This window comes from Lissotriton helveticus, chromosome 5_1, assembly GCF_964261635.1.
Source record: "Lissotriton helveticus chromosome 5_1, aLisHel1.1, whole genome shotgun sequence".
NCBI classification, from domain to species: Eukaryota; Metazoa; Chordata; class Amphibia; order Caudata; family Salamandridae; genus Lissotriton; species Lissotriton helveticus.
This window is the reverse complement of record NC_136065.1, coordinates 651,461,147-651,473,953: the sequence shown is the minus strand read 5'-3', so window position 1 is coordinate 651,473,953 and position 12,807 is coordinate 651,461,147. Positions and strand designations below refer to the sequence as shown.

General features: G+C 43.3%; 1 protein-coding gene across 2 annotated transcripts in view; it reads left to right on the top strand.

Annotated features, from left to right (window-relative positions):
- PSD (pleckstrin and Sec7 domain containing) overlaps positions 1 to 12,807 on the top strand; it is a 656,537-nt gene that overhangs the window by 332,357 nt on the left and 311,373 nt on the right. For both annotated transcript variants that reach the window (XM_078643048.1, XM_078643049.1), the window contains one exon: positions 348 to 406. In XM_078643048.1, the coding sequence (XP_078499174.1) occupies positions 348 to 406 (59 nt within the window). The remainder of the gene's footprint in view (positions 1 to 347; positions 407 to 12,807) is intronic.

Genomic DNA, 12,807 nt, shown 5'->3' with positions numbered 1-12,807 from the left:
AATGCAGGAGAAAATGAAGAATTTGTTGAAGCGTCGGTAGCAGAGAGAAAGAGAAATTTACTTTTTCTAATTCTTTCACCTCACTGGTCACAATCTTAATATATTCCTTGTTGGTATTTGTTGACAGAATTACCAGTTTGAGAGCATCCAGCCTGAAGCATTTACACTGTATTCCCTCAAGCCTTAATTTATTATATTTTCTATTACTCTCCAATGTTTGTAATCTGCTCAAGTATTATGTGACTGTAAGGGATGAGAACAGTATTTCCTGGGGTATATGATTTAGTAATTAACTCCCCTATTTTAGAGAAATGGTCTTTCATGTGCTGACCTTGTCTTTCTTTCAGATGGCGTCCATACGCTGACATGTGCACTGATGCTGTTGAACACAGACCTTCACGGCCATGTAAGTAGCTATAAACACACAGATATTGCTTCACCTTTATTTGACCTTAAATTTGCAGTGGGTGCATATACTTCATTAATAATGTGAAATTACATTAAGAACATGAGAAGACTTGTAAACCAGTCAGACTTAGCCTCCATGTCTTGGACTTGTTAGTGAAAAATCCATTCACAATCTGCAAATATGATTATTTTGTTACAGACTTTTTAGTCTTGTGATGTTAATAAAAATCCTCATGCAGAATTGTAGTTAATATAAACAATGTTTCTTCTTTCCAGTATATCTTTTGTATAACGCACTGATTTAGAAAATCTGTCTGAGGCCATTTGATTGCTGGGTTTTTGTTTGCTTTTACTTACAAATTATTCTTTGAAATCTTATATAATATTTTTCATGTATTATCAAATCAAGCTTTATTTGAATTGTATAATACATTCATAAATGCAGTAACACATCAAAATGTAAAAAAGTTAAAAAGGTAAAAACAAACTATTTTATCTTATAAAACGTCTTATAAAAGATAAATCTAAGCAGATGCAACAAAAGCCCAAGTACGTTAATTCATAAGCTAGTCAGATCCTAATGTGTGCAAAAGCTTCTTCTGGTTATAAACTGCTGATATGTAGGAGGGCATAATACAACACAGCAAAGGGATGAACAATGACTGTAAAAACAGAAACGCTTGGCGACATTGTGCAAATATATATGGTCATGTAAGAAAGGTAATACAATTCTCTTCCTCAGAGCTTTATAAAATCTACAAAATAGTACTGTATGCAGTGTGCTTTGGTCAAGCACATTTTTGCATTAATAAGAGGCATTTACCAATCATTGAAAGTAAGATAGGTTATCAGTCAGTGAAATGTGTTCAAGCTAAATCTTGTAATAAAAAATCTATGTCTAGCATTCTGAACAAAAACTACATAGGGTTGAATGTCGTAAGTGACCAACATCAATTGGTTATTGAGAACACTAGGTTTTAAGAGCTCAGACTTAAGGCTGAGGTTCTCAAGCAGAGAAATGCCAACCTGTTTAAGGTCTTTTCTGCTAATTTGGAACAGTGTGTCATGAGAGTTAAAGTACTCTGGGTGCCCTAAATGAGATCACAGGTGTTTTTTTTTTATATAATTCAACCATGGGATTTGTAGGGAAAGAGATGAATTAAGTCAGTCCCTAATAAACTCCCAATTGAAGGTAGTCTCGTCTGAATTCCATTTCTTGTGTCAGAGTAGAAGTGTCTGTGTTCTAGCAGCATCTGATAGAAATAGTTCAGAGTGACAGATTACCATGGGCAGCTCTGGGGGACCAATGAGAGATTCATAAAAAAGGAGTTTCCACCGATTAAAGGGGTTGGCAGTCTCTATACCCCCAAAGCTCGCGCCCCATACAGGGCAGACGACAAGCACTTGGTCTTATTAATAACTAGCATTTCCCTGGATGGTTTGTTACTTAATCAAGATTGCAAAATTCTGTAGCGCATTAATGGCACTCATTAAATGAAGTTTCCTTGTTGTAATCACCTGGTTCCAAGCCCCCATCTGTCGAAAACGATGCCCTAATAGGAAAAAAAAGACGTAAAATAGATGTTAGTGTCCCCAATCATAAAATCACGATAGGAGGCAAGTACTCACCCCTGTCTGACTCCCTGTTCGACGCTAAAAAGTCGGTACATTCCCCATAAGGCCGTAGCGGACCTTGGCTCTGCTCCCGAGTATAGCTCCCTCAAAAACTGAATAATGGGAGGATCCACCCCAAGCTTAGACATAATGGACCGAAATTTGTCATGTATTACGCAGTCAAAAAGCGCAAGGTAGATCAATAAAGGCTAAAAACACAATGATCCATTTCATTTGAGTATATTTTCCAACTAGCAAAATTAAATTAAGACCCTGTTTTACTGTTCCAAGACCACTGCGGAAGCCAAATTGCTGGTCTCATAATATATCATTGCTTACTGCCTACTCTTTCAGTCTTCCCAAAAGAATGCGCCTTGCCACTTTCTCTAAAAGATATTGGGCTATAGCAGACCGGTGAGGGTGGTCACCCTTTTTAAAGAAAGGGACTATAAGTGATATTGACTATGTACTCAAGAAACCTACAGAACAGGATGCACCTAACACCTGGGTTAGTAGAGGACCCCAAAGGAGGATCTTAGGTTTGAAGAGGTCGACAGGGAAACCATCAGGGCCAGGCGCTTTTCTACCTTTACTGCTCACAAGGGCCCTATTGACCTCCTCGAGGGAGAACATTAGGGTAGAGATGTTTCTATATGAATCTGAAGAAGAGGCCTCAGTGAAATAGGGTGCTAACCTCCCTCGCTTCCTATCGGGATTTGAGTAGATGTTTCTAAAATGAGCCACCCACTCTGCATCAGTAATGGCATCCTCCAATCTAGGGGCGGAGTCGTCTCTCATATGAGGACTATTACTCACGCGCCAAAAGGCTGCACTATCCTTGGAGAGACTGTTGTCGTAAAGTTAGGGAGAGGATATGTTCTATCGGCTAGAGCGGTCGAGCTTGAAGCTGGGGAACCGGGTTCGAGTCTCTGCATCCTGTGATTTTGGGAAAATTACTTAATCTGGAATAGTTTACCTGCTTGTCAGGAATGTTGCTTCTGTTATACCTAGCGACACACACAATTTTGTTTCCAAAATCTTCTATGGATCCATTTTCTACACAGACTAGGCAGCCACAGTTTTCAGCAACACCAGCGTTCAGCAACATTAGCATTCATCAGTGTCAACAATAGGCTCCTAAGAAACCCTTTGCGCCTCTGCACTTGTTTAGTCATTCATTAATTTCCAACCTTCATCCTGTGTCTCTGATTTTGCCCTTAACTAATTTGTGATGGCTTGTTCAGAGACATTTGTTCTCCTATTTGTCTGGTGTGGTTTGTTTATTCCTGTTGTTGTGGTAAGCTAGCTGGTCCTGTCTCTGGTTCTTGCTCTCCAAATCTCTGTGAGCGGGCTGGACTTGTGACTCACCAACTACCCCTGAGAGTATTTGTCAGGATCTCTCTATCCTGCCGTCGGTTGTTGCTGCTTGAATACCTAATGTGACCCTGCCTTCATCATGAATATTAGTTTGGAACCTGTGCTTCATTCCAGTGTTCATTCACAGACTTTACAAATCCTCTTGGAAATAAGATCCACTCCAGATTACATTCCAGGGTTTAATTATCAGCTCCTAATGCATTATGGTACATTTATGCCTTACCTGGTAGTCAGAGCCGGAGAGGAGCTTTTTAGTGAATCAGTGTACTTTGAACTCTGTATTAGCATTCCCAGCATGCCATGTGCATTGCCTGAATTCCTGTCATGTTCGGATGCAAGATTCAATATTTGTCCCACTCTGGAATGTTGTTCACCCCACTGGTTGCTTTCTGTAATTTCAGTGCACTCCTTCAAGCAGTGAGCTGGAGGTAGGACTTAAACTGTTCTCACCGGCACTGTGCTGCAACTCCCTCCCACCTTTTCTGAGTTTCAATCGCCCTGAGTGGCTGTGAGCCAGGGGGAGTGATTTCAGACTGGTTTCTGCATTCAGAATTCATGGTTCAACTGCTAATACTGAGAGCTCCTGCTTTCTTCTACATTTGCCTACACTGCTGGACCTCTGGAGTGCTAAGAGGAGTTCTGTTTCCTGCCACTGCTTTATGAAGTGTCCTGCATTCCTGTGGATGCCCTGACCCGCATTGTGCTTACATGTTTTCGTTGCTTCACAGTTTCACTTTTTTTCTGCCTATCCTTTCTAACATCTGATCCTGATTTCGGTATTTCCGCTGTTGGGAATTTGACCACACATTCGCAGAGCTGTTCATTTTGCGTCTGTGTTCTAATTTACTGTTCTGATGCTGTTCTTGAATTCCTATGTTACTTTACCAACAGGGTATTACTAGTTCCATTGCCTGTTGGGCACATTTTTGAATTCCTTGGTCTGAATACTAATTCCAGCTTCTCAGCATTACTTGTCCCAGTGTCTGTTGGATGTTGCCTGCTCTTGATCCCAGTGTTCCTATTCTTGATTTCTGAAGCCCTGTTCAGACTTACTTTTCTTGTATTTTTCTGTGTCTCCTATCTGTTTTTTCAGTCCCGTATTCTGGTTAGTCTTTCTACACTGCTGTTGTTCCATTCCAAATTGGGTCCATTCTCTGTTGCAGTCCATATCCGTACAGTGGAACCTTTGGTTTGGTCTCCATTCTGATCAAGTAAGGGAAAGACCTCTGTTGTTGCACCTAGTTCCTTTGTATCTTACCTGTCTCAGCGTTATTGTACTCGGTCTCAATCCACCATACCCTGAGTAGAACAGTCTCTCTAACAGCAGCCCTGAACTATGACTTCGCTGTGTGACTGTTGTTAAGAGCAATCTGCTGGCGTCAGTCCTGAAGGGCTTTCCTAAACTGCTGAGAGATCTGTTATGTCCAACACAAGAGAATGATAATAGGTTGAAGTCCTTTATTTAGGAAAAAGGTGTACACAGAAACCTCATCCACAGCTCAGGCAGTGAGAAGCCTCCAACCGCCCACACAGCCCTTCTTTACAATGATCCTGCTCCCTTGGTTACAGACCCTCTCATGCCAAAGGCTCGGTAACCTAAGATACCACATCACCTCCCTTGCCTACACAACAAAAGAAACAGAAATTAAACAAAGCATGGAAACGAAAGATAAAAAGAAACAAAGAAGGAGAAAATAAATCATAAATAGAAAACTGTAAGAAAATGCCAAAACAAAGTCACATATTACTGCCGTGTTAATCATGTTCGCACAAGCGAGCTGGGCATTTTCGTACACGTTTGGGCCGACACTTGGGTTCTTCAGTCAAACCCCTTGACGGAGGTGCAACCTCATTTCTCAATGCAGAATTGCACTTGGCAACCCTACTGAGATTCCAGATCCTGTTGTCATCAGTCTTAACCGCAATTCTGAACACCTTTATTACTTTACAAGGTTGTCCAAATTTTGACAATCTTCCATCTTTCCTAGGGGATTTAATCTTTATCCACTCCCCTACCTCCACACGTGACTCCTTGACAGCCTTACGTTTGTCATAGCACAACTTGGCTTTCATCTTCTTTTCCTGTTCCCTCTGTTCCCATCCTCTGACCTCACCAACATTTTCACCAACCAAAACTCTCTTCTCATTGACCCAAGCAGGTATAACTTCACAACTGGGCAGCCTCCTGTGGTAAATGAAGATACAGATCCTGCAAGTAGGCTTCAGTCCTTTATTAGAGTCGGAGAGTAGATGAGAGCGGACTCCTCTCTGCTGGTCAAGAAACAACTGACTAACAAGAGAATGCTCCACTTTAAACAAAAACATCGAACACTTTAAACTGCTAAGTTTCAGAAAGACTGGACCGCAGTACAAGTACAACACATCTTCCCCCTTCCTAACTACCAAGAAGAAAGGAGAAGAAAAACAAAGTCCAAAAAATTGCATTGTGTACAACAAAACGTACAAAATTCTTAACGGGTGGCCTGCGACTCCTCACAGTTCTGGGGATGCTAGAACCCTCAGAACCAGGAATGGAACCACTTGTTAGTGAAGCACCCAGCCCCTCTGAAACCCCAGACAAAGCCTCACAGGAGTCACCACTCGCAGCAGTTGCTCTCAATCTGACTGGGCTAGCAACGACATTTGAATCTTCTGCTAGAACATAACTACTGCTGGAAGTTTCCTCCATAGGATTCCCACACCTTTGGTACAGAGCTACCCGTGGAAAATTCAATTTTTCGCCATTTTCCAAAACTAAACAGTGATCAAAAACTTTTGTTACTCTGTAAGGTCCCTTAAACTTAGAAAGACCTTTACCAATCCTCCCACTCCTGACCTTTACTAAGTCACCCTCCTTGATGCAGCTGGGAGTACAGGACTTTTCTTGAGGCTCTGGAAAAGCCCCACTTAAAGCCACGGACTTTCCCATCCGTGCAGGAACCAATTTGGAGCCGGAGACTCTCCCTTACATCAAGTCAAACGGAGATTTCTCCCCAGTGCCTTGTCTGGTGGTGCAGTAGGCCCATATCACCTCATCCTCCATCTTACACACAACACAGCCATTGGCAGTTGCCATTTGGATAATTTCGTTCACGACTCTGTTAGCCGTCTCACACAGGCCATTCCCTTGCGGGTTGTACAGTGAAGTGCGGTAGTGAGCAACACCACAATCTTTCAAATAGGATTGCATCTCCCGCGATACCAGTTGCGTGCCATTATCAGTGATCAGCACTGATGGAATGCCCTCATCTCTAAAAAATTCCCCTAAACACCTGAGAGTACTCTCAGTGGTAACATCTCTCACAAATTTTACGCTCAACCAGTTTGAAAAAACATCCACCACAACAATGCCAAACCTGTCTTTTCCACTCAATTCTTCCATAGGACCAATGAAATCCAGGCATGTACTATGCCAAGCCTCACCAGGATTACTAATATATCCTATCTCCGAGTTACTGCCCACCTTCAATCTTTTTTCACATTCCTTGCATACAGGGCACCTTTTGACCCAACGTACTATCTGTCCATCCAAACCCGGCCACCAGAAATGTGCTTTCACACAACGTTGAGTCAACGTTTGACCTAGATGGCCTTCATGGGCAGAGCCAACAACTTCTTCCTAAGACCAAAAGGAGGAACAAACATCTTGCCCCTCATCAAAACACCTTTGCCACACATGGACAACTTGTCCAAAACTTTTATATATGGGTGAACAGAAACAGAGTTCTTGACCCTAAGTTTAACATCTTTAAAACTTCACGCAGAGTGTCATAGACGTCATTTTTCGCATCCACTCAGAAGTATTGAACGCACCCTTACATACCATAACTACATCTTCCACAGAAGCTACTGCAATGTCTTCTTCCTCATCCATTACCACGGGACTATCCACCACCTTCCAATCAACTGACATTCTAGACAAGCAATCTGCCTGCACAGCTCTGCAACTATGAATGTGTTCCACCACATACTGAAACTCTAGAAGTTTGGAAGCCAATTTTGCAAGTCTTTTGCTGAACCCTTACCAGTACCCCCAAGTGATAACATTTTAATTCAAGGTTTGTGGTCTGTGCAAAGTAAAAACTTGGTACCCCACACATAAGTGCTGAAGTACTCCACACCACAAGATGCAGCAAGGGTCTCCCTCTTGATGACAGAGTTATTTTGTTCAGCTGAGGTCAGAATCCTAGACGCAAAAGCTACTGTTCCCTCAGACCCTGCATTTCACTGTGACAACATAGCACTTAAACCTGTAGCGCTAGCATCCACTGTGATTATTGACTTACGATTTACATCAAATGGAGTTAACCTCTTCGAGGCTCATGACGAGCTGAGCTCGTCATGAGCCACGGCGCTCCGGTGCTCATGACGAGCTCAGCTCGTCATGAGCCGTGGAACGCTCAGGTGCGGGGAGAATTCTCCTCCTGTGCTGAGCATTCCACGGGAGGTAATACACCTGTGACGAGCTGAGCTCGTCATGAGCACAGGAGCGCCGTGCCTCATGACGAGCTCAGCGCGTCATGAGCATGGGGGCGCTGTACGCGCCCCCCTCCCCCCCAGCACAGCGGGGGAATAACCCCTGCAGCGAAGGGGTTAGAACATTGGCTTCGCATATTTCTATTTTTATGTTATCAAAGCATTTTTGGTGTTGTATGCCCCACACAAAACTCACTCCTTTTTTTAGCAAACCCCTCAAGCAAACAGTTGTATCAGAATTTTTTTTTTTTTACAAACTTGGCATAATATTCAATTAATCCCATAAATTACCTTAATTGATCTTTGTCTAAGAGAGGAGGTGCTAGGTCAGTTGCACTGCACAGACTTTTCTTAGGTTTAACTCCAGCTGCGCTTATGGTGTACCCAAGATAATCGATTTGTTCTAGCATAAATTTACACTTCTCTTTGCGGAGAGTCACACCCACTTCACCCAATTTTTCCAAAACAGGTTTCAAGATAACATTATGTTTCTCTACGGATTTGCCAAAAATGTAAGAAATCATCTTGGAAAAAATTGTAGATTTCTTTAAAAATCTCAGTGACCATGCGCTGGAAAACACTAGTGGCTGATGATAGTCCAAATGGTACACGTGTGAATTGAAATGTCCCTTCAGAGGTGATGAACGACGTGAGATGCTTAGAGTCGGTGTGCAGTTTAATCTGGTGGTAGGCGCTCTTTAGGTCGAGTTTAGAAAATAACTTAGCATCTTTCAGAGTGGCCACCAATTCACTAATATTCGGTTGGGGAAACGTGTCAGCCACCACACATTGATTCAACGATCTCAACTCCACACAAAATCTCAATCTTCCATCAAGTTTCTTCATGATCACCACCGGAGACACGCAAGGAGAGGCCTCCACGGGTTCTATCACCCAAGCCACCAGCATCTCTTTGATATGTTTTTGACGTCCTTTCTCACCACAATAGGCACCCTCTTGACTTTGTGTTGCATGGGTATGGCATCTTACTTTAAAAGGATGCAGTGCTCATAACCCTTTAGTTGTCCTAGCTCTTTCCTAAAAAGGACCTCTGCCCCCTCAAAATGTTTTCAACCCCTTCATCCTCAATGTCCGTGACCTGTTTAGACGCTCGGGGATTCATTATGATCCGCGTATCGTATTGTTGCACCCAACCTAGGATGAGGGAACCTTGCTCTGCCACATAGACTTTACCAGGTATTTCCCTGCCCTAGCTTCGAAATACCCCACCAAATCGATGGATTCACTGTGGTATCCACCAGGGGAAATATCCTCGGGCAATAATTTTTTGTTACACCACACTTCTTCAAATAAACTCTTCTCAATTATAGTGTATGTAGATCCGGTGTCTACCATTAAACATATTTCACACCCATCCACCACAAACAAGGCTTTAGGCCTATTTTTTCTTCTGTCATCCTCATTTTGCACTTTCTCATCACCAACAACTAAGATTTTGTCGACCCAGGTAGAACCCACTTCTTCAACTTCTTGTACACAGGCTACTCTAGAACGAGGTTTAATCTTCCAGACCCTTACATAGTGACCAACACAGCCGCATTTCAAATACTCTTGTTTTGCTGCAAAACAATATTTGGAATCAGAGGAATTAGCAACACTCCCACACCTATTGCAAGACTTAAAGTTTTAACGTTTGGTGTGAATTTGTTTTTTATAGAACTTCCCATTGTTTTTGACAGCAGCTATTACTCTCATGTTGTCTTCACTGCGGTCAGCGTCCTCAAAATTATCACGATCTGAAACTTCAGTAACATCATGGCTTTGTAAATGAAACAAATGTTGACAGTGGACCCTGCAACAATCTAGCACCTGACCCGCTATCCCTAATTAATATACATGTAGTGGAAATGAGAGGTGTGCGCACACTGTTAATGCACCCACTGCCATGGTGCAATCCAATACAGGATTTTAACAATTTCAAAACAATCGCAAAGGTGCGCCACTAACCACAGCAGAAAACAGACACTTAACAAAATATCAGGTCCGTGTCCATAACATTTATCTTCAAATATCTTCTTTTATTCAAGTTGTGTTTAATTTGAAAAGAACAGCCGACGCGTTTCGTCCAGACAGATGGACTTGTTCAGGGCATTCAAACAGTACTGGGCAATATGTTCATCAGGGTGATAGATACAGTTCAAATAGGATGGCAGATATTCGCATTCACCAGGAATTAATGTGATGCAATAGATGCTTCTCTCAAATATAAGTGAAAACAGCAGTATGATGACCAGCTCAGAGTGCTTCAACAGTCTCACGAAGTAGGTGGACTGATAAGACTTCGAGCGTATTAAGGTCGAATCTGGAGATTGTCATTTATATTATCAGTCTACCCTACTTCGGTGAGAATAATGCAATATAAATCTTGCATACGCTGTGAAATACAGGGAGCCCCATTGGTCCAGCATTATGAGCAACATGGGCATAGTGAGAATGACCTAAGTTGGTCAGTATTGCTAGTGGTGAAATCTGTAAATAAAACAGTGCTTCAAATGAGCTTAAACGGCCTTGAAGCTGGGATGAGTAAAAGGTACCACACAGCGGTAGAGGGAATAAATGATCGGGATGAAATCTGGGCGTTACTTTGACCTCATGTACAGATGTAGGGACCATTGTGCATTTACAATGGTACACTGTTGAAAGGACGGAGATACCCAGGACTATGTATATATTTCTGTATGTCTTGCTCTGTTTTTAATCATTGTGTCCAGTCACCACGTTGTAGGGTTGTATATATATATATATATATATTTGTTTGATTGTGTATATTCATGTGAAAATTGAGCCACACAATGTGTGTAGGACTTTGACATTTAGATGAGACATGCTTATCTACATCGATATATTTTTGTAGATATTGATTCCTATTGGTGTTATAGGATGTAAGCCTCTATTGTATGAAGCATGCTGGCACGCAGACGAGAATCACCATATATCCCAGTTGTGTGTATACTCACAACTCACAGTTGTCTTTTAATTTCTAGAAATTTTACGGTAGCCAATCCGAGAAAGGTGGGCCAGCATAGAATATTACAAGAGATCCGCCTTTTAAGGGACAGAGACCACATAGAGTCAGTTTTTTGTATCTCCATCTGGAGAGTCTGTTTTTTCATATCCATATTCGGGCCGACGCGCCCACACTCACGTGAAGAGCTTGGTTTCTCTGTTAACATGATGACCGGAAAGCGCATGTCTGGCAAATATCGTTTGTTACACCCAAGACCGCGAGCACCTATCGGGTTACAGAGACTACACAGAGTCCGTTGTTTGTATTTCCATCTGGACAGGCACACAAAGTCTGCTCTCTATACTCATATCCGGGGGAATTTCCAAGGCGGCACTCGCTCGGCGCCGCTTTTCGTCACGAGTGGAGTTGCCATCTGTTGTACGCCTTTCCGCCTATACCACTTCTGCCCAGAGTGCTGAAGAAGATCAGACACGACCGGGCCTAAGTCATCCTTGTGGCTCTGAATTGGGCACGAAGATACTGGTATCCCGAGCTACTCAGTATGTCAATCGATCCCCGGATTCGACTGCCTTTTCAGGAGGACCTTCTGTCGCAGCAACAGGGGACGGTCCTCCACCCGAACCTGTCCAGCCTCCACCTACATGCGTGGAGATTGAGCGGCGACAGTTGATGCCATTTGACTTGCCTCCTGAAGTCTGTAATGTCATTCTGGCAGCCAGGCGTGTCTCCACAAAAACGGTATACTTCTGCAGGTGGAAAAAAATTGTGGCATGGTGCACATCCCCTCTCTGCCTCTCTTTCAGAGGTTCTCCTCTTTCTTCTTTCCCTGGCCCAGCAGGGCTCTGCTCTGGGCACTATCAAGGCATATCTCTCAGCCGGATCAGCCTTCTCTTTTCAAGTCCTCTGTTGTAAATAGATTCTTGAAAGGCATTACTCACGTTTCCTCCTGTTCCCTTTGTAATGCCTCAGTGGGACTTGAATCTGGTGTTACCCTATTTATTGTGTGCTCCCTTTGAGCCGCTCCATAACTGTCCTTTACGTCTTCTGACTCTAAAGACTGCTTTCCTGGTTGCCATCACCTCTGCCAGAAGAGTGAGTGAGCTCCAGGCTCTTTCTTCTTAACCTCCTTTCCTCTCTGTCCATCTGGACAAAGTTGTTCTGAGGACTCGTCCTTCTTTTCTACCCAAGATGGTTACTGCCTTTCACATCGGTCAGACCATTACCTTGCCCACATTCTTGCCGCCTCCGCATCCCTAAGAGAGGCTCCACCGTCTGGACCCAAAACGTGCACTCTCTTTTTACCTGAACCGCACACAACAGTTCTTTGTGGACGACCAACTCTTTGTTGGCTATGTGGGTGCTAAGAAGGGACGGACGGTGCACAAGCGGACCATCTCGGTGGGTCGTTTTGTGCATCAAGATCTGTTATTCCTTGGCTAAAAAGGAACCTCCTGTAGGGCTGCGCGCCCATTCCACTCGGGCCACGGCGGCTACTACTGCCTTGGGACAGAGAGTCCCTTTTCAGGACATTTGTCAGGCAGCTATGTGGGCCACGCTGCACACGTTTGCCAAGCATTACTGCCTGGATAGTCAAGTCCTGAGAGACGGCTTCTTTGGCTGTTCTGTTTTCCAGGACTTTCTGGTGAGATTTTGCTTCGCAGACCCACTACCGGGGTTGGTATTGCTGGGGTATCTATTCTAAGGTAAGGAATCTAACACTAACATGTTTCTTTCAGATGCACAAGTTACTTACCTTCGGTAACGATATATCTGTAAGAAACATTAGTTAGTGTTAGATTCCTTACCGCCCCACCCTTCCTCCCCGTTCTGCGAACCGATATCTAGGGTTGAGGACTTTCCCTGTTAGGGCCCCAGTTTCATGGCACCGGTGTCGGTTTCTTGCATGGCTCTGCGTTCCTGGCGCGAAAAGCTATGTACAGAAC